At 32.8% G+C, this 27,244-nt stretch overlaps 2 protein-coding genes across 13 annotated transcripts in view; one reads left to right on the forward strand and one right to left on the reverse strand.

Annotated features, from left to right (window-relative positions):
• The window catches only part of LOC148604573 (protocadherin-9-like), a 79,978-nt gene extending 67,347 nt beyond the window's left edge, over positions 1–12,631 (forward strand). For 11 of the 12 annotated variants that reach the window (XM_088549153.1, XM_088549152.1, XM_088549155.1 and 8 more), the window contains 6 exons: positions 363–3,081; positions 4,446–4,499; positions 6,648–6,701; positions 10,154–10,232; positions 10,738–11,447; positions 11,675–12,631. In XM_088549153.1, the coding sequence (XP_088405279.1) occupies positions 448–3,081; positions 4,446–4,499; positions 6,648–6,701; positions 10,154–10,232; positions 10,738–11,150 (3,234 nt within the window). In that variant the 5' untranslated portion in view covers positions 363–447 and the 3' untranslated portion in view covers positions 11,151–11,447; positions 11,675–12,631. The remainder of the gene's footprint in view (positions 1–362; positions 3,082–4,445; positions 4,500–6,647; positions 6,702–10,153; positions 10,233–10,737; positions 11,448–11,674) is intronic. The other variant, XM_088549162.1, reaches the window with a different exon arrangement.
• Positions 12,632–15,308: 2,677 nt separating this feature from the next.
• On the reverse strand, positions 15,309–17,756 carry LOC148604574 (heat shock protein 70 B2-like). Its single transcript, XM_088549432.1, has 2 exons — positions 17,683–17,756; positions 15,309–17,382 (listed from the first exon to the last, which is right to left on the reverse strand). Exon 2 carries the CDS (start codon positions 17,344–17,346, stop codon positions 15,451–15,453), a length of 1,896 nt encoding a protein of 631 aa, XP_088405558.1. The 5' UTR covers positions 17,347–17,382; positions 17,683–17,756; the 3' UTR covers positions 15,309–15,450.
• Positions 17,757–27,244: the final 9,488 nt, after the last annotated feature.

The raw sequence follows: 27,244 nt of genomic DNA on the forward strand, positions 1-27,244 counted from the left end.
AATAAAGGTCATTTGTAGTAAAGACTTTTATTTCTCTGGTTGTATTGGGATATAAAGCCTTAATATCTGTCAGTTTATAAAAATCAGTTTTAAATGGTATCTGCATATGACTAAAGGTAGAAGTCTGATAGCATTAAAACTAACGGCTGAAAATGTATCCAAGAACAGAACATTCAACTGATACAATCTATATGTATGTTATAGTAATACTTTCGTATAAAACAATAATAAATTGTACATTGTACATTACTATGGGGTACCTATGCAAGGAGATATAAATGAAAAGTGTACTCACAAAAAAATGTTGTTTTAGATATATATGCTTTTATGTGCATTGAATGATGGTTTACTTTTATTTTTAGATTTCGTTACACTCTCTTGTCAGAAGTGAGAAACAGTACTAAAGGCATGGGAACAAAATAAAACACAGATCAACAGAAATTAAAGATGGCCACCATCATCACTATTTACATATGTTTTCTGCTGTCTGTAGTAACAACCATTCACTCACAAAACATTACATTCATTCTCCAAGAGGATCGACCAAATTCAACACTGATCGGAAATATATTTACTGAATCAAAGTTGGCTGAAAAATTTGACCAGGATAAACTCTCAGGGATTACTTATGATTTTATGGAAAAAGAAGAATACAAACATTTGTTTAGATTAGATTCTGTTTCCAGTAATTTGTACACAAACACTGTCATTGATAGAGAAAAGGATGGCATCTGTTTATATTTAGCAGACTGTCATTTTGATTTCAGAATTTTAGCTTATAACAATAAAATTACGGAAATTATTGAAACTAGAGTAAATATTACTGATCTAAATGACCATCCTCCTCGGTTCCAGACCAATACGTTTGTGTTAAACATTTCAGAAACACAGGCTCAATTTTCAAAAATACCAATAGCAGGTGCTACAGACTTAGACACTGGGAAGGACAATGGAGTTAAAAGTTACAGGTTGAATAGTCAGAGTGGAAAGGATGACCTTCAGCTTGTTCAGGAAACAGTGGATAAAAATATAGCACTGTATATTTCTGTTCATAATGAATTAGACAGAGAGACGACAAGTTCTTATGTGCTCTACCTCCAAGCTATGGACGGTGGAAATCCAACACGAACTGGTACCCTGACAATTCAAGTCAATGTTTTAGATGAAAATGACAATAAACCATCCTTCACTGAGACCGAAGTTGACGTGAATTTAGATGAAACTTCTCCAGCAGGCACTTTGGTCAAACACCTAACAGCCACTGATCCTGACAGTGGCAAAAATGGCCAAATATTTTATCGACTGAAAAATTTTCAACATAAAGAAATTAACGACTCTTTCTTAGTGGATTCTGCTGGTAAGCTTTTAACAACTCGGAAGTTAGAATATGAGCCAAATAAAGTTTACAAAGTAATTGTTGAAGCAGTAGACAAGGGAAGTAACCCATTAAGTTCACAAGCAACTGTAAATGTTCATGTTCAGGATAGTGGTAATAATGCTCCAGAAGTTTCTGTCAACTTCCTGTCTAACCAGCTTGATGGAGATGCCGTTGTTATAAGTGAATTAACGGATATCAATGTACTTGTGGCTGTGATTAAGGTCAAGGATACAGACTCCGGAGAAAATGGCATTGTTTCATGCTTTACTTATAATACATATTTTGGGCTGTTGAAAATGACTGAAACTGATTATAGACTGATTGTTCAACATAAACTGGACAGGGAGTCCATGGAAGTTCACAATGTAACTGTTACATGTAAGGATAGAGGACAGCCTCAAATGGATGGGTCGGTAAACTTTCAAATCATCTTAAAGGATGAAAATGACAATCCACCAAGATTTCCAGTTCATCATTACCAGACCTCACTGTTAGAAAACACACCGGTTGGTCACTCACTATTGACTGTCACTGCAACAGACCTTGACTCTGGTGATAATTCTAAAATAACTTATGAAATGTCTCCTGCTACTGACAATAGGTTTACAGTGGATGCTAAGTCTGGAGTAGTTAGGACCAATAGTGTTTTTGACAAAGAAACAATTTCTCATGTGACCTTTTATGTCGCTGCTAGGGACCATGGTAATCCTTCTATTGAGTCTAAAGCAACTGTTGTCGTTGATCTTGTAGATGTTAATGACAATAAACCAGAATTTGTTAAAATGATGTATGATTTTCAAGTTTCGGAAAACATGCCAAATGGTACAGCAGTTGATTCAGTCTCTGCTATAGATACAGATGAAGGGGCTAATGGACAGATTGTTTACTCTCTAGATACCAATCTAGATCCTTCAACTGTACCATTCAATGTGTTCTCAACAGGGCATATAACTACAAGGAAAATATTCAACAGAGAGGACCAACCACAATATCAGTTTACTGTTATAGCAGTGGACAAAGGTTCACCATCTCTGACTAGTTCTGTTACAGTACTAGTAAAAATCAATGACAAGAATGATAACCACCCAATATTTTCCTACCCCAAGGGAGTTAATAATACTGTACTAATCTGGAGCTCACTTCCTGTCGATTCCATTATTGCTACGATTCAAGCTCATGACATTGATTTTGGAGAGAATGGCAATGTGAACTTCTTCATTATTGCTGGAGATGTTGAGAATATGTTTTATTTAAATCCTTCAACAGGAAGTTTACATGTGAAGAAACTTTCTGCAGCCTCTGGAAACAAAACATTTAAGTTGAAAATTGAGGCTCGTGACAGGGGATTCCCATCTCTGAATACTACTACTGAACTCATGATTGTTGTTCAACATGCAAATGTGAGTCAGCCAGAGAGCAAGGAGTACATTTTGATAGTAGTGTCCGTCGTCTGTGTTACTTTTGTTGTTGCCGTTGCTCTCATTGCTGTCATTTGCTTTCTGAGAAATAAGAGTATTGCTTGTGGCAAAAATGAACGTTATGTCGATAACAACAGACCACCACAGTATGATGACGTCAAGGCCAATAGTAAGAATTACAACTATCCTTACACAGTACAGAATGATAAAAATAAACAACAAGTAAAGTTCAACCAGCCTGGTTCTACCTTCACCAAACAGGAAATGATGGACAATCTGACCCTGGTAAGTAGAGTTGCTATTGTAAAATAGCTTTCCATATAGAAAATATCATGTGTTCAGGCACTTGTATTGAACCATGTTCAAACTTTAAAATAAACTCTTACAATTTTGTAAATTGAAAGTTTAAGGTATAAACTTCATGGTTATAGATCAGATTAAATTGACATAAAAATTCCTCTGTCATTAGTATGTCTAGGTCTCACCACATTGAAGGTTTTTAGTACATATATTTCATTAAAACCTTAATCAGATGAGTCCTATTACATTAAGGTCACAGATTTGAACTAATCAGTTAATCATACGAATTAATGTCACTGTTCAAAATGTCAATAAAAAGCTTTTTTCTAAACTTAATGAGAAAAACAGTTTTGCTGAAGTAAAAAAATTGTTAAAATTTACTAGCATATGTTCTGCTGTAAAAGCCAAGTTTTTGATTGAAGTGGGATATATTTTGTTTAGACCAATATTTTAAGTACACCATGCCTATATGGGTCATCACATGTTTTGTCAGAAGTTATCAGGTTTATTACGTTCCTATAGGTGTGAAACTTAACTCTGTTCTTGATCTGATCCCATAATGATTACGACACATGGCATACAGAGCCACTGATTTTGAACGATATGTCTCTATTGTGATCAGCCATATTTAGTCAGTTTTGATATTTCCTGTGTTGATAGCTTGTAAATCCACACCGCACCCATGGGGGCCTTTAATTCTGATATTTTAAACGTAGGTTTTAGGGTAAACCTTGACCACATGTTACGTACTTCACTGTAGTAGGGAGATGGTATTGAATGGTTATTATTCTACAGAAAATAAAGGATATATCTATCACTGTTATAACATCAAGCTAATGAGTACATCCGTCACTGTATTGTGGTGAATCAGCATTCAGATGGTCCCTTTGGCTTCAATTATTTGTTTTTAGCCAAAGGTCGTGCAGAAGTGTGTCTCCTATTTTTCATGCATGACCTTTTAAGGCTTAGTTTTTCTTTTATTCATTTTTTGTGTTTTTCTTCTAAAAAATATCTGTGGATGTAAATAGTGCACCAAAAGTTAACCAAATCTTGCCTTTTCAAGAGTTAAAATCATAAGCAATATTTTGGAAATTAAGGACTAAAAATTTCATTTTTGAAACCTTACTCCTAGCATTGATAATCTCAGACTTAAGTATAATTTTGCAAGGGTAACAATCCTAGGATATCAACTGTGTCATGTGACCCAAATTGATTTTTACTTTTAGCCAGAAAAAAGTACATTAAAGTTCGGCAATTTTAAGATAATATCAGTATCATATCCATAAGTAACAAACACTGAGCCAACCCCTCCTCTTTGTTATATTACATCAGCTTTACTTGCCTTGCAGAAATACACCAAAAATTTACGGAAAATATATCCTTACTATGATTTTTATCGAAAGGTAATTTGCATATTTCGTTGCTCTGGGGCATGTCATTTGAAAGCAATGATGTCTCTATACATCTCTACTTAGTGTTGCTTGCTGATTTACTAATGAGGGCCATAGAGAGGTTTACGGCCTGTTTATGTTAATATTTAATAATATTCTAATTCGTTAACCTTTTGGAGTTTTTGTTTTGACCTTTTTGTGTTATAATTATAACTCATAGCTAAGAGTGATATTGCTTTGAGTATAAAATAATTCAAATTTTATTTATTATTATAGCAGCTGTTTTGAGTATATTTTTTTGAAGTTATGCCGGTTTTGTGAACTGTAACAAATTTTGGGGAAATTGCATATTGCTTTAGAGAAAAAAAAAATTAAAATAACAATTTATTCAAATATATCTATGTGCATTATTTTTGCACATTTACTAATAAATCATATGTTTAAAAAGTACCGATAGGTAAATTGATTAATTATCGTTTTCAAATTTTGAGCATTTTGTTCCAAATGATGAACTTTAATCTTTTTTTTTTCCCACATTTTTTGCCATAAACTGAAGAAATTTAAACCATGATTTTAACAATATATGTAGACCATTACCAAATAAAACAATGGTCTTTTGTATCAGTTCATGGTGATTTTTAATAGCCACATTGAAATATGCCCTTGTGAATATTCTAGCTTCATCAGCCAAGCCTAAATATATTATTGTAGCATTTTATTTATTTTTATCTTTTTTTAAACATCACATTCTTTGTTCTTAGCTTACAACCCACTATTGTTTTAGAAAGATGAGATTTGAAAGAGATACTGAAACACTAGAATTTTCATCCTGCGAGTGAATGTGCTATTTTACCCAAGTTTTTGTTCTTTTTCTGTAGGTATGACAAATTCAATATCAGCTTTCTTCAAAAAGTTTTTTTTTTTTTCTCACGAGTTGCTTCCTTTCAAAAAAGCTTCTTTTTTGTTACAAAGATTTTAGATTTGTTTCTAGTTTTAAAAGGATTTGCTATCTGTTAAATCGAGTGTGGTTTTATCACTTTTGCAGACGCTCTTTAGATTAAAGCAAACAATTCAGTGATAAGGAAGGATACAAAAAGTGAATATTGTTCAAGATAATATTTGTATTCAGTGGTAAATGACAGTGTTGTCAATGGCACTGTGACTTTTCAAGGAAAATTTCAGAAAAAAATATGACGATCTTCCCTGATAGGTTGAGGGAATAATCCCTATCTCTTTACTGTGCAGGAAGATGAATGTATTACAATGTACAAACCATTCAGAACATCAAATACATGTTTACTAATTACCATGGTAACTACTTACAAATATACCATTACAATACTATACCAAATCTACAAATTGTAAATTGTTATTTGTGTTTTAGTGTCTTCACAATCCCAAGACTATAGTTTTATCTGGCCTGTACCTAAGGATGTGATAGGAATGCTATCTATTTGTAAGAAATTTCCTCATTTTTTTTTAGTTTTAGGGTAAAAGCCCGAGTGCCCCCTTTGTAAAAATCCTTGGACATTGACCTATTCTTAACTGTATGCCACAGCTTCATCCCTGCTTTACCTCTTTCAATTCTTATAAACCTATTGGTATCCTATGGGATCCATTAATGTCCATTGTACTTATTTGATAAAACTTTTATCAAATGTGTTGATTTCTCAAAACAAATATTATGATAGATCAATGTTAGTTTGTTTTCTCAGAAATTGAATTATAATAGAATGAAGCTGACAGCAGCAATGATTCTGTCATTAGTGTTGGTTTGTAATGAGTTACAACTACAACGATATTTTCCATAGAAGATTTGTATTTTCATACCATTTTTATGTTTCATCCATATGTTTCTATGTATGTTTTCTTGTATTGCATGGCACTAAAACTTATTACCTCCCTTATGAAGCTTTTTTTTTTATATTTAAATTCTCATTTTGAACTCGACTTAGGTCATGAAATATAAAATTACATGGTGCAAGAAAGTTATTTATGAGCTATATGTTTCTGATTTTTTTAAATGTTTTTTTTTTTGCATTGTTTAATCTTGTAATTAAAGTGATGGGTTGTTTCCCTTTGGTTGACTCTTTATTTTTCAATGTCAAATTAAAACTCATGAATTTTTCCAGCTCATTAATTTAGTTTTCTCTATTTCAGACAAAGAAAGATGGACAGCACAGAGATGACAACAATTATAATTTTGACAGACAGGTAAGGGAGATAAACATAAAATGCTGATCATTGACATAATGTTATCCCATAAAAATGCACTGCTGAACAAAATATCATGTAATGGCCCAGAAGCAAGATATAAATATTTTTAGGAAAGAAAAGGTCACCCATGCGATATTACTATAAATAAAAGATGCTTTTAAAAAAGTGTTGACACTAAAGTAAGTTAATAAATTATTTGATATAAATATTATTTCAGTTAAAAAAAATTCCCTCTTTCACTTGTCAAAGAAAAATCTTGAATGAAGTTATTTTGTTGACAGAATCTTGAGAAGTAATGTTTATTGGGTGACACGGTCACATCTGAGTGTACTCACTAAACTTTATATTGACTTTCATATTTTCATGGTCATATCTGCCTGATTTCATATATAAAATGGCAATATTTTGTATGTCCACTAATTTTGATAACATTAAAAGTCTATTGATTTTTGATCATACAATGAAGTATTATCTGAATAAATAAATTTTTAATTTCAAATTGATTCACTGAATTCACCAGATGCAGTTATTAAAAATTCAGAGTATCCCTTCGAAATTTACATTATAAAAATAACAATGCTCAGATTTGTGTTTATAAAAGCATGGAAAATTAATCTGTATATATTGACTTAAACTCCACCTCTTTTATTAAAATCAAAGTTATTTATGAACTTTAGAATCAGAAAAAGGAGGTTTTTAACTGTAATGAACTGAATACAGAACTAGAATTGTCATTTGCTGTAACATCACCAAAAAAAATAAATTTTAAATTTTATTTTTAAATTATGTGAACTGAATGATTCCCACATGTGAAGGTGATGTCATTTTATCAGTAACAAAGCATAGACAGATTCAGGGAAACCCCATGTTTCATACTGCTTTCTAGAATTAAAAAAAATAATAATAAAATCCAACATAATATAATTAAACTATAAAATATTCCATTGTCCTAAAATTTTGGATGAATAATGGTCCCATTAAACATATTAATTTTAGAAGACATAAAAAATAGTTTTTGCTTTTTTCCTTGACAAGTACTTCTTCACTTTTAAATTTATGATAAAATAAAAAAAAATATAATAGTCGGCAGGTTTTTGCAATCAGCGCATTGAACATTGTATCCATTAGGTAAATCTTGTTGTGGTCTTACACATGTAAAGTTAATGTCGCAATTATCACTTTTTCCAATCAAAATATCAAAATGCAAAAATTCCATAAAATTTCTCAAACCTGACCAAAAAGAGAATTAGCCAACCTCAGGTGTTAGAGTGATACACATTTATTCACAGAAATAGATTGTAAATGGACATTACTAAGTGTTAGAAGGTAACTGGTTAGTTAGTGTAAGGTACAAATGGCAATACTAAGTTATCAGGCTTTTTATCATGTAATAAAATTGTTTGTGTCAGTGATCATGTAATGTGGTTAGAGAGCCCACCAAATTTTAACTTTTTACCCTTGGGTCATAAGTTTTACAGACCTTTTTTTTTTCCTTAGTTGGCAAAACTTTAAATTTAGAGGTTAAAAATTTTGGAAATTAAGTATGGTCTTATATAAGGTTGAAACATCATTGGCTTGCTTTGTCTTATGCTGTCTGCAAAGATTTAGTACATAGAAATAAAACTATCCACTAACATTTTCAATGAATTGTTTTGAAAATTTCTTCATACTTTGTAGAAGAAGTGAGTAATTCCCCTGGTTTGGTAGTTCATAAGAAAGGAAGAGCTTAACTAATTTATCTGGTATTAATTGTGACAATGTAATATTTTCCTGACTTACACAGACTTACAAAAGAGAAAGTACTTTTTAACACATTAATTTATACCCAACTGAGTCTGTACCAAGGTTTGCTTCTAATGGAGGAAAATATGAATATAAAACTAATCACCATGGAATGGAACCAAGTACTATCAGCTACACTGTAAAGGAATGTACCCAAGCTGCTTTTAACATCATGACATGGAGCATGAACAAGTAGAAATTTGTTTTTTGAAATTTACCATTAAATTAATATTCTGTTTACCAAATTGAAAGGAAAAAATTCGAACATATTTATAAGACATGTAAAGAACACATTTATAAATTTCTATACCTAGTCTTGTCAGCGCCATTAGTCTTTATTTTATAAAATGATGTATGTGCCAAGACACATGGCCTTTTTATCAAAATTCATTGATGCAGAATATAAAATTGATTCCTTATAATTTTTGCTAATCTTTTCTCTTTCACCTCATCACATTTTTAAAACTGAATTTATTTCATGGTGCTAAATTCTATTGATTTGGAATAAGTAATCATGTAAGGATGGGATATCATTTCATAGTTATTAAAAAATTCTATATTGAGGAAGTGGTGCATTAAGGAATATAGTCACAGAATATGAAATGTCATTTTCTTATTGTGTTTGAATAGCAGGTGGCAGTAAACATTAGCAAAAGCACCTTGAAGATGTTGATTTCTTCTCCACACCTTGCTGTTTTTTCATAAAATCAAAAGCCCATTTTGATCAGATTTTTATTTCTTAAGAGGACCAAGTTATTGTTTGGGTCGACCCATTAAATATTTAATTGATTTTTGTACAATAGTGTTTACATTTCACTCATTAGAGTGCATTGGAACAATCAGTGCACATTTACATAAAGTTTATTTGATTTTTGACACTTTATTATATTTTTTTAAAACAACATGTGACCCCAAAACTTAAAGTTGGAAAATGATATTGCAGAATTTTACAGTTGGATATTGATTTTATAGAAAATCAGTCCAGTTCTTGACTGAAATGTTGATTCATTGGAACTGACAAGTTTTATCTGAAATGATTTATCAAAATTATTTACGTGTATACTTACAGAGTTTGAATTAAATTTTAGGTAATTAAGGTACATGTATTATCAACAAAACATATATAAATAACAAATATTTTGAAATGAAATGATTGTTAATTTTTTTTTCTAAACAATACTTAAGTTCTTAAAACAAGTATCTTATTGGGTTACTTAGCCTTCTCCAATTTGCTGCTTGTGTTTTCTCCTTTTTAATACATAATTTGTTTTTATCTTAACAATATTGGCTTCTTTGTCATAAAAGGATTTTTTCAATCCTAACAAATCTTGGAGAAAGGAATATTTTTTATGACCATACAGCCAAAAGTGTGACATGTCATAATCATATGTTGGTTGATTCATATGAGAATCATGTACACATGTACATCATAGGATAATCATATGATTATTTACATAACAATCATATGATTATAGTATGATTCATTGTCTTGCTAACATATAATAATCATGTGATAACCATAAACTGAAGCATCATTTCACACCCAATTCATTTTTTAACATATGTTACACATATTATTCTCATGTGTTTCACTATCAGCTGTGTATATTTAATAATCTTTTTTCTATTCATTCTTTTAATCATGAGATTTTTATTTCTATATTTAGAAACTTCCAGAGGAGAGTGAAACCTCAAGTAAAACAGACAGTGGTCATGGTAGTGAGGAGGATTACAATCACCCAATAGGTAGGATTCTTCACAGACTTAATTCAATTGGAAACTTACTCTATACTCATCCCTCCTGTTTACAAAAGTTCATATCTGACTTTTCTTTACTCTGATGATGAAACTGTGATAACCTTAACTTGGTAAAATAGTAAATATAAAACAGGACTGAACGCATCAAAACATTTTTAAATCATAAATTAAAACTTATTTTCTTTCATATCAATTGAGTTTTTGAAGTCAATAGAAAAAAATGCATCAGTGTCCATTTATTTAGTAAAAAAATATTTCAGACTGATGACTAAATAATCTCATAAGTTATATTTGATTAGTGTGTGAAATGAATGGTGGTATGACGCAAGATCTCTTTAATATATAATATTGAATATATTAACTGATATCATATGAACTTATTTAGAATGTCCTTCACTAGTAGATGTAATCATTCTCCTATTTAAAGTAAATAGTGAATAGTGCGATTCAAAGTTGAAACTGAATTTAAATTTTCTTTTCTCTATTTTTCCAGATAAGAATGGACGAATTCACATTCAGAACAATCAGTCATACAACAGTATGCAGGGAACATATGTCACATTAGATAAAAACAAAACAAACAATACAGACATTGCACGAAATAACATGCCACCAGCACGTGACAAAAAATACCTAGACGACAGCTTGCTTACGACAAGCTGGAATTCTGTTTTGTCAGAAAATCCTTCATCCCGCCACCCTAGTCAATCACAACCACTAAGTCCTTCATGGCACAATGACAGTTTCAAATTTAACTTCCCAAATAACTCACCATTTTACATGCAACTTGGTAGCATACAGAGTCGAGATGATGATGAATCGACAACTACATCAGGGAGCTATATGGTAAACCATGAAGATGTAGATGACGATCTTACGAATCGTCCTAAAGATCTTTTCGTATAGTGTATATATAAAAGTACTTTGCTATGATTACAATGGTGCCAAATTTGTTACATTTGTGAAGGATGAAAGACTACTGCTTAATCCTAATTGCTTAACTAATTGGAGGAATATGAATCAAATATGGAATGAAGCTATCATAGTGTTTGGTAACCTTTCTCTGTGGTCAAAGGGAGATAACTCTAACCTGCTAGAGGACTCACAATATACGAGATATGATTCCAGAAGTCATCCAAGATGAAGAATTGTCAATATGACTACTGGTTTAAGACTATGAAGACAGATTCCAATACTTCTAAGGTAAAGACAAGTAATTTGTATTGAAAAAAAAGCAATGATCAGTGACTTACATTAAGATAACAATTTGTGTGTATTATTTTAAAACTTGAAAAACTTTAACCAATTTCTTGTTTCTGATATATGTCTCTACCAATATTTAATCCTAATTTTTAATACTGTATATAAATGACTCCCTCTAATATATCTGTTGTATGTACCAATGGTAAATTATTTTGTTGTAATTTCAGGTGTAGGAGAATGTATGTCTGGAAGAAATATCCAAAGAAGCTTCAAAGAAATCCTAATGTGCCGGTGGAGAATCCTTAATCATTTGAACATTCCATAATACCTTAATGGCAACTATTCATGATTTAACTATCTCATAATTAAGCAGTTCTTTTCTGATCTCAAGAACTTTAAATGTGGCATAAATGTTCTGTGATGAAAACCATATTCTACTAATTGTGTTCAGTTTTGTAAATATTTTGTTAACAAATTTTGTTATATTTTGATAATTTGTAATCTTGATATGAAAAAAAATGGTGCTTGATCGATTAAATGTGTGAGTGGTCAAAGAGAGATAACTCAAAGTGAGTTTATGTTGTGGGAGGATGAAATGAATGTCTTATTTTGGGTATAGTGGTCTGAGAGGGATAACTTAAGTGGATGGTATGAAAGGAAAGGGTAGATGAGTTATTCTGGACAAAATAAGCAAGACCTTAATATATTCATATGGCATTAAATGTTATTATTATTATTTTGGTTTATATGTAGAAAACAAGTATTGATTTTTTTTTTTTATTATTTCACATCAAAAATTTATTTTTTGAATAGTTATTTCGTAGTAATAAATCCATTCCCAGTTAATTGCATTACAGTAAAAATACAATTTTTTCTTTCTGTTTTGAATGTATTAAAATCATATTTCCTCTATTACTTTCCTTTAGAAAAACTTAACATATTTTATGGGAAATTAATTGACAAACTTCTTTACAAAAATTAGAATAAAAATCTGAACATTAAGAATGACCAGTAGAATAAAATCTGAACATTAAGAATGACCAGTTTTATGTTTAGTTCTTGTTTTCTTTGTTATTTCATATGTTACTTGTTAGTGTTGTTATTTTACACTTCAATGAGAAAGGTATAATATAAATGTGAAATATATCAATAAAACTAACAAAATAAAATAATTAATATTAAAACACAGTGTTTATAGTTAATCTAAGAAAACGTACCACCATGGTGGTCTCTTGGAAAGTTTTAGATTCAATTTCTTGCCAAGTCATGCCAAAAACTTTAAGATAAGTTGTAATTGCTTCTTGGCCAAGCAAGTTGCATTTATGAGATAAAGCAATAACATTGGTTCTGAGTCAAAATAGTAAGTTGTAGACGTGACAAGCTTTCTTGGGCTTTTGCTTGTGAGCTAGCACATTATAAAATCTGGCATAGCAAGTTGGACATGTACAAAATAGGGTCTGTTTGATTGATCAAATGCTCTAGTCCTCTATCCATGAAGTATCTGCCATAGGATGTATAAAGAAAACAGTCAACCAATTAATTTATATAAGAAAATAAAGTCAGTTAATCATGGACATAAATGATACAATCCCCAAGAACCTTAGTTTTGGATTTTACAGTATCCAGGATCTATGAAATAATTACTTCAATATTTACATAACAAATCATTCAAGTATTGAATGATTCACTTAATTTCAATTAGAAAAAAAGAGCAAGTTTAAGGAGAACTAAATCAGAACACAGTTTATCATTGCCAAAAACAAAGACCAGACGTGGAAAACAGACATACACAACAAAGAACATAGAGTAACTAAAATCATACATACTAAGTAACAAAAGCAAATGAGCAACTCGGACACCACTAAAAACTATGAGCATGGACCAGGTGCACCGGTAGGGTAAGCGTCCTCTGCTTTTCTAGAAACACCCACCGAGTTGCAGAAACAAAATATAAAATCTACAGAAAACAGTACGATGACAATATATACCAAAAACAAGACAATGACAACGAATTAAATCAGGGAGTGTATAGTCCCAAACGAAACAAATTTGACTGCCAGGTTCAATAATTCAGAGTAACATAGGCGTGCATTATATCAATACCAATTTAAGACAACGTGGAATGTACCTGTGCATAACACCAAAGTTCATTCTGAAACAATTAGTAACTCTTGCTGCATCCTTTATTTTAGGATTGAGATCCTCTTATATAGTCGGTGTTAATGCTGTTGATGAGAGGTCCTGTAAAGCATATCGAAATTTACAATTCCGTGCATTATAAGATATTGGAGTTTTAAGAGTTTCTTAGACTCTTCTAGTTTCCTTCTGTATGTTTTCTAGTGGTTTTGTTTGTTTGACTCGGTGTTTATGGCAGGGTATGTCGCTAAATGTTGTCTTATGACCAGGGACAAGTGAAAATACTATTCGGCCAAGTACAATATAAATTACACTTATCCCGGGGACAAGTATGCATTTACTATAGGACAACCTAAATTTCAGTTTGGGCCAGTAGAATTTTCATCAACTTGCCTGATAGGACAAGACTGATGTTAACGTCAATCCATGTATGGTATGTGTTCTGTGGTTTCATTGCAACCATGGTTCTCCCAATTTTATTCCCGAGTTCAGATTATTAACAAGTAAAACAATACTTGAAATTCATTCTCAGCAAGATGCCAAATCGTGTCGAATAATTATTTTTGTTTCGTTGTTACCCAGACTACGCGCCTGGTTTCACGACAAATTGTATGCTTTCTTTACACTTCACTGGCTTCTTACTGCTATCTCTCTCAAACAGTGTAGTTTTAAACCATATGAGGAAAGAAAGATAACTCAAATCAAGCTATGGGTCTGGACTTTGACTAGTTCTTTTGCTAAGTTTCTTATTCCTTTTTTATATTTGTCTCAGCTCTTTTGAATTGTTTCGGTTTTTTGGGGGGTTTCGTTTAGAGATTACTTTCGCATGAGGGGCAACATTTTACAGAAGCAGGGAATTGTTACCTATCCTACTAGTTTAGTCCCGTGCCCAAAGTCCGTCCCCTGAGCCCGTAAAAAATCATGCCATATTGACTTTTTAGCTCATGGTAATTTTATGTGATTTTTTAAACTTACTTATGTGTTAAAGGAAAAATGTCATTTCCAGTACATTGAACTGGTACTGATGTTCCAAGTGCCAGTCGAAGATAGAATCTGAGTGTGGAAATTTTTCACAGTTCATTGAAAGATCACAGACAAATTGTCAATGCTGTATTTTTTTGGGGTTTTTTTTTGGTATTTATATTTTGTTTTGTTTTGTTTTATTTTATCTTATTTTTAGTTGTTTTGTTTTATTTTATTTTATTTTTAGTTAATAAAGTTGACTGCAGGTGAAATAGCACAATTCTAGCAATTATTATATCGACCCTTTTGCACAGCGATTAAAACAAAATCACGAGCATACTTTTGTTTATCTGAGTCAAGAGTGTATCGCCGTCTCGATAACGCAAATACAGAGTTGTTTTTTTTTTTGGTGGGGGGGGGGGATGATGTATGAGGTTAGTAAATTACTGAGAAATGAATGAAATTTCAACTATGATACTCGGTGCTAGCCTCAAATCTCCAATGAGTCAAGTACACCGATTTCTCATTCACCCGTGGGAAGCAAATCTCCAATGGGTCAAGTGCACCGATTTCTCATTCATCCGTGGGAAGCAAATCTCCAATGGGTCAAGGGCACACGATTTCTCATTTATCTGTGGGAAGCAAATGTAAACCTAGGCATTTTCTACCATTTTTTATCTTTCATCTCCAACAAAAGGATTTTCAGTATGCGTATCCAACATTCATTTCTGTCGGAAGCTTCAAAAATAAATACACTATACATTTTCTTTAAGATTTGTTTATTACAGGCTACTGTCATTACATCATAAATACAAACATAACAATCATATATAATACAAACGGTAAAACAATACTGAAAGTTTCAGATTAAGTTTAATTGTTAAATACTCGTAATGCTAGTCTTTTAATCAACTTCCTCCACAGTTGGTCCTCCAGCTGTGTTCTGACCATGGGTTCCCCGTGACGGTCCTCCGTGAAGTTTTGTCATCACAGGACTACATATTTTCTGGAGATCTTTCATTTTTTGTTCAAACTCATCTTTCTCAGCTAGAGAATTGTTGTCTAACCATTTCAGAGACTCATCACATGCTTTACATACGTCGTCCTTTTCCTGTGTTGACAGTTTGTCACCAGAGTCGCCGACAGCTTGTTTAACACTGAAGATATAGTTCTCAAGTTGATTTCTTGCCGCTACACGCTCTCGCTGTTTCTCATCTTCTTCCTTATATTTCTCGGCCTCAGACACCATTCTATCAATGTCCTCTTTACTGAGTCTTCCTCTGTCGTTGGTTATAGCGATTTTCTTTGAATTACCCGTACTCTTGTCATGTGCTGAAACATTAAGGAGACCATTGGCATCAATATCAAATTCCACTTCAATCTGAGGTACACCACGGGGTGCGGGAGGAATACCCGTCAAATCGAATTTTCCTAGATGATTATTGTCCTTAGTCATGGCTCTTTCTCCTTCAAAAACTTGAATGCTTACAGCAGGCTGATTGTCAGAATATGTCGTAAAAGTCTGAGATGCTTTCGTTGGTATTTTTGTGTTTCTTTCTATTAATTTGGTCATTACCCCTCCAGCTGTTTCAATACCAAGTGACAGGGGTGCAACATCTACTAAAAGGACGTCTTTGATAGCTTCACTTCGATCGCCTGACAAGATAGCTGCCTGTACTGCAGCACCATAGGCCACGGCTTCATCTGGATTCACGGACTTATTCAGTTCTTTACCGTTCATAAATTCCGACAGCATTTTCTGAATTTTCGGAATTCTTGTTGATCCTCCTACAAGTACAATCTCGTGAATTTTGCCTTTGTCTAACTTAGCGTCTCTTAGAGCTTTTTCAACTGGTTCAAGTGTGGCTCTGAACATATCTGAGCACAGTTCCTCAAATCTTGCTCTTGTAATTTTTGTGTAAAAGTCAATACCATCAAACAAAGCGTCAATTTCAACGCTAGCTTCTGTGCTACTTGACAATGTTCTTTTTGCCCGTTCACAAGCCGTCCTTAGTCTACGAATTGCACGGTTGTTATTTGAAATGTCTTTGCCATGTTTTCGTTTGAACTCTTGGATGAAATGGTTGACCATTCTGTTATCAAAGTCCTCTCCTCCTAAATGTGTATCACCTGCAGTAGATCGTACCTCAAACAATGAACCCTCATCTATAGAAAGAATCGAGACGTCGAAAGTTCCGCCACCTAAATCGAAAATCAGAACGTTTCTTTCACCACTCAAGTTTTTATCAAGTCCATATGCCAGAGCGGCGGCTGTTGGCTCGTTGATTATTCTCAGAACCTTAAGTCCTGCTATTTTACCAGCGTCTTTTGTTGCCAGTCTCTGAGCATCATTGAAGTATGCTGGTACAGTAATAACGGCATCGGTTACTTTCTGTCGTAAGTAGGCTTCAGCTGTTTCCTTCATCTTGACAAGAACCATAGAACTGATTTCTTCTGGTGTAAATGTTTTTATTTCACCTTTGTATTCAGCTTGTAATTTCGGTTTACCTCCATCATTGATAACTTTGAACGGCCAATGTTTCTTGTCTGATTGTACTGTGGAGTCGCTGTAGTTTCGCCCAATCAGTCTCTTGGCATCAAATATGGTATTTTGAGGGTTCATAGCCACTTGATTTTTAGCGGCATCACCGACAAATCTCTCTGTATCTGTAAATCCAACATAACTAGGCGTTGTCCTGTTTCCCTGGTCGTTGGCAATAATGTCCACTTTGCCATGTTGGAACACTCCTACACAGGAGTATGTTGTCCCAAGGTCTATACCAATTGCTTTTCCTGGCATGTCTTTTATCTTATGGTATTCTGTGACTTTTGATACCTGTGAACGATAACGAAAAGGTAAATATATTCATGAACTTAAAATCACAGATCGAGATCAATCATAAAATGAGTAATTAAGATCATAAATTTTGTGTATTCCGTTTCGCTTTCCTTCAAAAATTAAGAGAATAAATTAGGTTGAATTTGTTTCAGATATTTGCTGTCTGTATGACGATGGAAAATTACGGTTTTTTGGGGGTTTTTTTTTCTCAAATTGAAAATATAAATATAAATATAAATAATTTATAATATAATAATAATAATACATATAAATAAATTAAAACACAGCCGGACTTACCTTATTAAGCGGATAACATGGCTGCAATGGTTCCTCTAATCCTGTGTTTTTGCTCTCTTGTAATTTGTAAATTTGACTACGATCAACTAATTGGTGTATTTATATATTCAATAATTTTGTTCTAGAATGCTGTGGCAAGTACTAGAATTTTCTCCCAAACCAAACGTAAAAGTTATTTTTAGATTTACCAACAGCATTTGACGAAGTCTCTAGAGAGAATCGAATGAAATGGAAAAATACGGTGTATTTTTAGATCGATCGAATTGGTGTTGTTACAAAAATATTTTAAGTTATCACTAAAATGATAGTAAGCGGGCTGTTGGGTGATGTGCATTTTTTTTCCGAGACATTTTGTTTTACTCGCATTTAGCAAAACGCTTTTTTCCATGACAAGTGAAGACGAAAAGAAATATATTTTTTCTTCAATAATACATTTGCATCTACTGTTTAAGGTAGTAAGGGAGACGATTTATATAAGTTCTTCTTGTTTCCGAATCTCAGTATTTATATTGTATAATTGTATTATTTGTGCACTTTTGAAAATAAAATATTGTTTAAACCAAGGTAGTTAAAGCTAAGAATTAAACAAACATTTTTATTTTCGCATTTATTCACTGAATACAAATTATTGATTTCTACGAATGCCCATTGAGCTCATTTTCGTAGACTAAAAAAAATTTTTTGGCGTTATAACGCAAAACTTTCGCGAAATAACGCGAAACTTTCGGGAAATAATGCGTAACTTACGCATAATAACGCGAAAAATTATATATATATTATGAAAACGCGCATTATATGGAGACCAAAATTTTATTTTTTTTTCTCAAATGTCTATCGTTTAGTTGAAATGTACGCAGCTGTGAGTTCCCTCGCTGCCATGATGGTCATGAATAAACTTCTCCTTGAAAATGAAAGCATTTTGATATGTATTCTAATTTTGTCAATGTTTATACCCACAATGTGAACAGATTTATTCCCACCAAAGAGGTCACAGTTAGACCTTCCGATAAACCTTTCATGAACAATGCTATACGTAGGAAGATTAGACACAGGAACAGAATTTACTGCAAAGCTAAATTCTCTGAAAACCCTATTCATTGGCAAAAATATAGGGAATTGAGAAATGAAGTAACAGACATGGTTAGAGAATCAAAAGGAAAAATATAGATTAAAATTAACTAGTGAACTTACTGATAAGTCACTTCTACCTGGAAAATGGTGGCGAATTTTAAAATCAGTCTCTAAATTGTCAAAGAGTCATCAACCAACCCCTCATTTAAAGTCTAATGGTAAAATACTGCTTCATCCAACTGACAAGGCTGATGTACTGGTTACTCATTTTTGTAATATATCAAAGATTGATAATGAACCTGAGTTACGTGATGATATACCAGATCCTCCAGTTATGATGGAGGAATTTGTCATTAATGAAAATGAAGTTCTTGACCAATTAAAAATTTTGGACCAAAACAAACCAGCGGGTCCTGATGGTATTTCACCTCGAGTATTGAAATTGGGGTTATTTAAACCCCTCACAAAACTTTTTAACTGCTCTCTTCGTTTGAAACGGGTACCTCACGCTTGGAAAATTTCTCATGTTACGCCTATTTATAAGGGTAAAGGTAGTCCCCATGATACTTTAAACTACCGACCCATTTCTCATACTAGTATTGTTTCGAAGATTATGGAGAAGATACTATTTAAGCACCTTTTCAACTACATGAAGTTTAATAACTTGCTTACTAAATATCAATCAGGGTTTCAACCTGGTGATAGTACTGTGAATCAGCTCTTTGAGATTTATTATATTATTATTTCCAACCTTGACCAGGGCAAAGATGTCAGATTTATTTTCTGCGATATATCTAAAGCCTTTGATAAGGTTTGACACAGAGGCTTAATACATAAACTTAAGTCTTACGGTATTCATCATAATCTTGTCCAGTGGATTGCAGACTATTTGCATGATAGATGTTAAAAGGTTGTTCTTGATGGTTTTGCCTCTAATACACAAGGTATCTCAGCAGGTGTACCACAAGGTTCAGTACTTGGTCCCTTCTTATTCTTGATATACATAAAACAGTATTGTTGATTATGTAAGCAATCACATTCGACTTTTCGCTGATGATACCTCACTATTTGCAATAATTGATAATTATGTTAATTATGTTACTGAATCTTTGACAAATGATCTTGGGCATATTAATACATGGACAAATAACTGGGCTGTGAATTTTATCCCGTCTAAAACTGATAGCTTGACTTTTTCACGAAGAAATATAAACTTCCCTGTTATTTACTTTGGTCAAGGTGGAGAAGAAATTGAGCAAGTTGACCATTATTGTCATCTTGGCTTAAATTTCCAAAACCACGCAAATTGGTAGTTGCATATTAATACTATTTATAAAAAGTACTGCTCTAGACTTAGTTTATTGCCACAGCTGAAACACTCACTTGATAAAAAATCCCTTATTACTATTTATTTAGCATTTATACGACCAGTTGTCAAATACGCAGATTCTGTCTGGGACAATTGTACTCAACAGGAGTCAAATTTATTAGAGAGTTTTCAAACTGAAGCTGCTCGCATTATAACTGGTTTAAGGAGAACAAGATCTCTTAGCAAGATGCTGAATTTGGCCTTGAGACAACTTTGCAACAGGCGAAAAAAAACATAAACTTATAACATTTTACAAGATAATAGTGTCAGTAATATCTGTATTTTATCCCTTTCCTGTATTTGGTCTTTTTCATTTCATTTAAAAATTCCTTTCTTCTGTCTTTTGTTTTGTTCTCTCTCTCTCACAATATTTACACTATTAACAAACTGATGAAGATAACTGTTGTTGGCCTATGTACTTATCCTAGGTACTTTAATCAGAAATTAAAAATTTACAGTTTCTATGTAATAAAAGGCAGTGACAATTGGTCATTTCATATAGTGACAAATAATCAGTAATAATTCAAATCATTTATATTCTATTGCACTACTTGTGTTTACATATGTTACTCTAAAATCCATTTTCCAACATGGCTATGGCCTGCTGCCATATGTCTATTGATTGATAATTCATATATCAAATATTGTGTTGTATTGATAATTGTAATTTTGTACCTTGTATCGTGGAGAGGGCTTTTATAGGCTTAGCCTGCTGCCCAATCCACTTCAGCTTTATACTGAATAAAATACTGTTTAAACTGAACTAACTAAAATATTTTGAATCGATGACAAGTAAGAACCTATTCAGCGCCAATTTTATATCAAAGCTTCATGGTGATCGCAATATAATCATGGGTGCAGCTTGGTAATTTGTATACCCCTGCTTTAAAAAATATTTGGCAGATAGCCCTTATCGGCATTAATAAAAGGAATGAAGTACTTTTCTGTTGTCTTAATATTTTAGGGATCATGACCTTTTACACCAAAGATGATTGTCACTCTAATATTAGAAAATGAATTTGTAATATTCAGTGACGACTTTTTTAATATTACAAAATCATTTTGTAATATTAAAAAATGTGACTGACTTGCAATATTGCACAGAGTTTTTTTTTTAATATTACAAATTCATTTTCTAATATTACAAATTCAATTTGTAATATTACAAAATGTGTGATATTTTATAATATTACTAAATTAGGAATTTGTAATATTACAAAGTGAATTTCTAATATTAAAAAATCTTTTCTAATATTAAAAAATCTTTTCTAATTTAAAAAAAAAATTGTAATATTAAAAATTCATTTTCTAATATTACAAAATATTGATTTTCGTCAACTTTGGCTTGCCATAAGCTACTTTATATAAAGAACAAAACAGTTTTAAATCTCCAAATTTCGACCTTCAACACAAAAAAGGGATTATTGAGAATTATAGGGAAAAAATCAGAGAGTCCAAGTGTAGAAATACAGGCAGACAAATCAAAGTTTTGTTCTTCCTTTATATATACAGACAAAACGTTTCGTTATTACGCGTAAGTGTCGTGTTATTTTGCGAAAGTTTCGCGTTATTGCTCGGAAGTACTTACGCGAAAAAATTTTTTGGTCTACAAAATGAGCTCAGTGGGCTTTCGTAGATTTCGCAAAAATTTGGAAGCAAACTTTTTAAAACCCATAGCTCCAAGAAAATCAAATGATCAAGTCAGGCCTGTGTGTTTATGGTAACACTTAGTAAGATTGTTCCCCATTAATGCCCTCGTGTTATCATTATTTAACGTCGAGTTTTTTAAAAATGAAGTTTGTCCTTGCATGTTCAAAGCTTGCAGTCCTTCTTCCAAAAAATAGTCACAAGTTATGATGTCATAGTAGTTTAAAGTAAATTAACATCATAACTTACATGTACGACTAATTTCACACTGTTCCACAGTGTCGGTATGCTGTGAATGAAAATTATGTTTGACACTGAGACCAGTTTTCTAGGGGTAGGGGTAATATTAAAATTTTTTTTTTGAAAATTAGTTTTGGTGGTTTATTAATGTAGAAAATAAATTTAGTCACGCAATAACTTGTAGAGTCAAATTTATGCAAAGTTTCGCTTCGCGGGAGTCGAAATTCCCATGTTTTTAGAATTAAAAAAATATATTCTGACTACGAAAATCGCCACAAGTCATCAACAGAGTCCCAGGTGTATCAGTTGTGATGATATTGAACGTAAATAACAAATAAGCTATTTTTTAGTATAGAATAAACACTCTAGGGTGACTGGATAGACTACCCAAGTATATTTCGTTCAGCATTTTTCTAATCGGCGTTGTGACGTCTATTTTGCCTTTTACGGACTGATTTGAAGTTTACACCGGATTGAAAAGTTCCGGGATCACACGTCATCATGGATTTTTTGTCCACATCACGTTCAGAAGAAATCACTGCACGTAAAAAAAAAAGAAAATGCACATAAAGTATTTAGAGATCGACATAACGTAAAGATGAAACGACCTCAAGTTATAAGAAAACCACTGCACGTAAAGATAAATCCACACAACGTAAATATATGTTGACATAACGTAATCATAAAAAACATAACGTAAAGACAAAATTGCAGAACGTAAAGACGAAATGGCAGAACGTAAAGACAAAACTACATAATGTAAAGATGTTCCTACATAACGTAAATACAAAATGACTACATGTAATTATAAAACCACAGCAAGTATTATAAAATGGACAACACGTAAACAAATGTGTATCTCATCAGACAGTTAAGGCGTTCCATATAACAACATCAGGAATGATGGTGTTTTGTGGGCTCTAGTCAGTGACGTCATGTGGTCTGATACCCCAGTAGAATGTCAAGATTTTCTCTGATCACAGCGCCACAAAATTTGAAATTACTTAAGTCTGAGAAAATTCATATTTGTATTTCAAAGATTCGATTGTAGATTTGATCGATTTCATCTGATGGATATTAATGTTGAATGGAACCGTGATTGGAATAATAAAAAATTGAATTAAAATTTGTAGTGGCCACGTAAGTTACGAATATTCTCAGACTAAAGTAGCAGTCTACCTAAGAATCATCCAGTGGGTTATTTATTTATGTCAGATATTTGAACCAAACTGACTTTCAATCTGTTGGAAAAAAACAATTAAAAAAAAATTTTAAAAAATATTTTCATCGTTATCATAGCAACGGCCACTCCATAGCAACCACAAATTTTAGGCAAAAAAAATCACAAAAATGTCCCTATTTGAATGTAATTTCTGATATCTAATGGTGCAAATTTGTCATAACTTCATAATTGTATTAATAAAACATGTCTTTTTTTTTAAATTACAAGACAAGTACAATACAATCTGATTGGTTTAAATATGTTTACTATAGCAACCAAATTTCCTAATTTTGGACATTTTGAATTATTAGGCTATGTTCAGACTCATTTTGCCAAGACATGAAAGATATGATCCAAATATTCGCATGGTTGTGGAGCAGGACCCCTCCACTGAAACATATCAAAAATAAGAGTATGTACCTCTCTTATCTAGTTCATCTGGACCCGAAATGAGGCCCAATGAAGACTTTTTCTTCTCAACGCTTTTCATACAAAATTTGTACGAACAATAACTGTTTCGTCTTTTGACCTAGACTTCTAATATTTGGTTTTTGTTTGTTGGGGTTTAACGCCCGAGCAGCAATATTTCAGTTATATTCAGGCAATGAAAATGAAGTGGATGATAAAATGAACATGAAATGATGAAATGAAAAATGGGATGGGACACAAGGATAAAGGGGTCGACAAATTTTGATTGCCACTGGAAATAGGGAAAGGTGGGTAGGGTCGGGCAATTTAGCTTCTTGTGACGGAGCCATATGATTCCTACTCCGGAAGAATACCACAGTAGGGTTTTTTAACGTGCGAGAAACGTGGCATCTTTCCCAACACTGTGCACCACTATGGTTTGCGATCAGGTTTTCCGTATTATAGCCTGACAACCCCAGCTTGTAACACACCAGGGGTACCCCATTTCACAACCTGAGGTAAACAACCAAGTTGCTCTGTGGGCAGAGCGCTCTAGCCCTCCGCTAAGGTTCTGAGCACTATTTAGTCGCCTTTTACGACAAGCTTAGCGCTGCTGTAGGCCTATTCTTCTGACACCCGGACCTGCACGGGTCTCCAATATTTGGTATGTTGGTATTTCCTCTCCGGGCGGAGTGTCATGTACCAGAGTTGGTGACCTCTGACCTTGACCTCTAACATCAAGGACAAATTACATACAAATTTTGTCAAAATACCATACAAAATTTTATCTGGGCCATAACGTTTTTATCTTTTTACTTAGATATCAGATATTTGGTGTGTGAGTAAATTACATCAAAGCAGAGTGTAATGTTTTAGAGTGATCACCTTCGACTTTGACCTTTGATCCCAAGGTAAAATAACATATAAAGTATTTTAATATGTGAAGCGCTCATCTCTCGTGCATACGCTCGAGTGGGTCACTGATTTTCAAAATTGAATTTCAGGCTTACGATGGGGATGTTCCCTTTACACGCTGGTGACCGTCACGGTGTGTGATGCCTAAACTAACAAACGAAAGTCGTTGTTTATTATTGTTCTACAAGTATTACTACATGTACCATCATAGAATCGATTTCTTTTTATCTTCATCCATTTTTTAAAATTTTATTAATATTATTTTGGGCCCTTTTATATATGTGTAAAGAAGAAGAGATTTATGTTTAGTTTATTCTAGGGGATCTTCTCTGTTTCTTAGAGTTATTCCTTTACTCATTTTCTGATGTACTTTGGTTTTGTTTTGTTTTGTTTGTTCGTTTTTTTGTATTTTTGTTTTTTTGTTTGTTTGTTTGTTTTTTTTGTTTGTTTGTTTGTTGTTGTTGTTTGCTTGTTTGTTTGTTTGTTTGTAATTTAGGCATCTTTTGCGTACATTCTTTTCTTACTCTTCCTATTCGAGCGTTTTCTTCCATGTTCTTCCTTATTTTATTTTTTCTTATATACTAAAATGGATACAAATGTGATAGATAGTCAAATATTACCTACAAGAAAGATGAAAACAGGATAACTTATGACACAGGAATATATAATACTACAGAAGAAGAAACTTAATTGCATCACCATGAAGAACTTTATCAATCGTAAACAACATGACATAACATAAATAAAGAAGGACTATTATACCTAATTAATTATACAGTGTGGGAAACATGTAAGTAATTCAGGTATACTGTAAATAATTATGAAAGTAAATGAGTCTAATATGTCGTCTCTCTTAAGAAACACATAATGTTATTCGTGGCAGCTGCAGCCTGTCCAGTGGTGTGAGGGTTTCCTCGGTATTCATCAACACTCATGGGTGGCCTTGAGCTGACATTTTTCATCCCGGTGGGATTGTTGTCTTTGGCATATTCACAATATCCATTCTCGTTATATAATTTTTTTCTTGATTTTGTCTTTAGCAGACTATGAATTATTAACATTTGTCCACGAAAAATAATAACTGGAATAAAACGTATTGACCAGTTTCATCCAACAATTTTACAGTTTTAGAGTTATCTTTCTTAGAACTAGCTTTTGTTCAGATCTTTATACGCCCCATTCCCGTAATATGAAGCTACTAACTGAACAATGAAACAATGAAATTAGAAACTATAACACAAACAGTTAGTAAGATGTTAACCTGTCAACTTTGATAATACTGACCGGCTCCTCCTTTTTTATTCTAACATAGACCAACTGAGGCAGCATAGTTCATTGTACGTGTTTTGAGCGGGAACCTATTATCCATAATGAATGTACAGCTTGCATTCAGTATTCATATTTATTGCGTCAGCGATAATATTTATACATGTTTCTCTTAATTTTTATTTGTGTTGACAAAAAGATTGATTAATTTGACCGTATTCCGATTAAATGGGAGCTTGAGAGATTATCAACAAGTCAAGCATAAGTTACTATTGGAGTAAAGATAATCGATGAAATGTAATACCTAGAAACCTTGAGTTAAAAGAGAAGAGATTTTAAGATTACCCTTGATTTATCACGTACCACATTTACGAGGGGAGATCTCACAGTTTTTTTTATTAAGAAATAGGACTTTAATGGCTCCAACCCTGTACTGATCCTGATATGAATACAATAATGACGTGAACCCATCCGCCTCAAATACTGACTTGGTACACGGATACCCCTTTTGACATTTTTACAAATGTCATAGTAACTGTTCACTACGGCGCCATACGGAGCTCTGGAAGGAACATACACGTGTATAAAGAAAAAAACATATTATATTGTGCGTACAAAAATTGATATGGTGCATGCACTCAAAATAATTATAATCTCCATGTAGATCTCTAAGAAGTATAATTATCTAAAATAATGCATATATTACGGACATACTTGTGTAGCAAGTCTACTCAAAATATGTAAGCATACCGTACAGCCAGGCTCTCCGAATTCGGTGCGTTTACTCATCTGGCGATATCACAAATAAATGTCTAGATGAACGCGGTGGTCATTTGACATCGCGTGCTACAAACCAGCAGACAGATTAGGGATTTGAACGCGCTAACAACATCAGCCGAAATGATCTCCTCGAGTACAAATCCAAGAAAAAGAACAAAATTATGCTTACTTACCATCCAGTTTATAGGAACCCTGCTACTTCATTTGAATTGAGAAGCCATTCAACAACATCCTAAGCTCTCCAAAGTCTTTCCTCAGACACCCTTTCTGGCATTCCGTAGACCTTGTAGTCTAACAGATGCCCTGGTAAGAGCAGAGATACAACAAAATACAACGGGCCAGTGTCAACCATGTCAAGATAAAAATGTAAGACCTGTACCCAGATACTGCATACCAAAGCATTTAAAAGCTATTACACTGGAAATGATTACGCAGTTTTTGCAACGTGATATGCAAAATACAAGTACCTTCTCCAGTGCAGATTGTAATTTTACGGAATAAAATATATTTTTGATAAAACGAACTTAAAGTTGGCAAAGGCAATTTGTTGGTTAGTTTGATATGTTCGTTCCGCAAATTTTAAAATCCGTAATTTTATCAAGCGGAATTACACACTCAAAAACCTAAAAACCAAAGATGAAGTT

Source organism: Perna viridis, chromosome 10, assembly GCF_037379345.1.
Source record: "Perna viridis isolate PV_CMFRI_1.1 ecotype Kerala chromosome 10, ASM3737934v1, whole genome shotgun sequence".
NCBI lineage: Eukaryota > Metazoa > Mollusca > Bivalvia > Mytilida > Mytilidae > Perna > Perna viridis.

Bases quoted from the DNA above. Each gene is read 5' to 3' on its own strand.
- LOC148604574 (XM_088549432.1), bottom strand. From the start codon at position 17,346: ATGCCAGGAAAAGCAATTGGTATAGACCTTGGGACAACATACTCCTGT.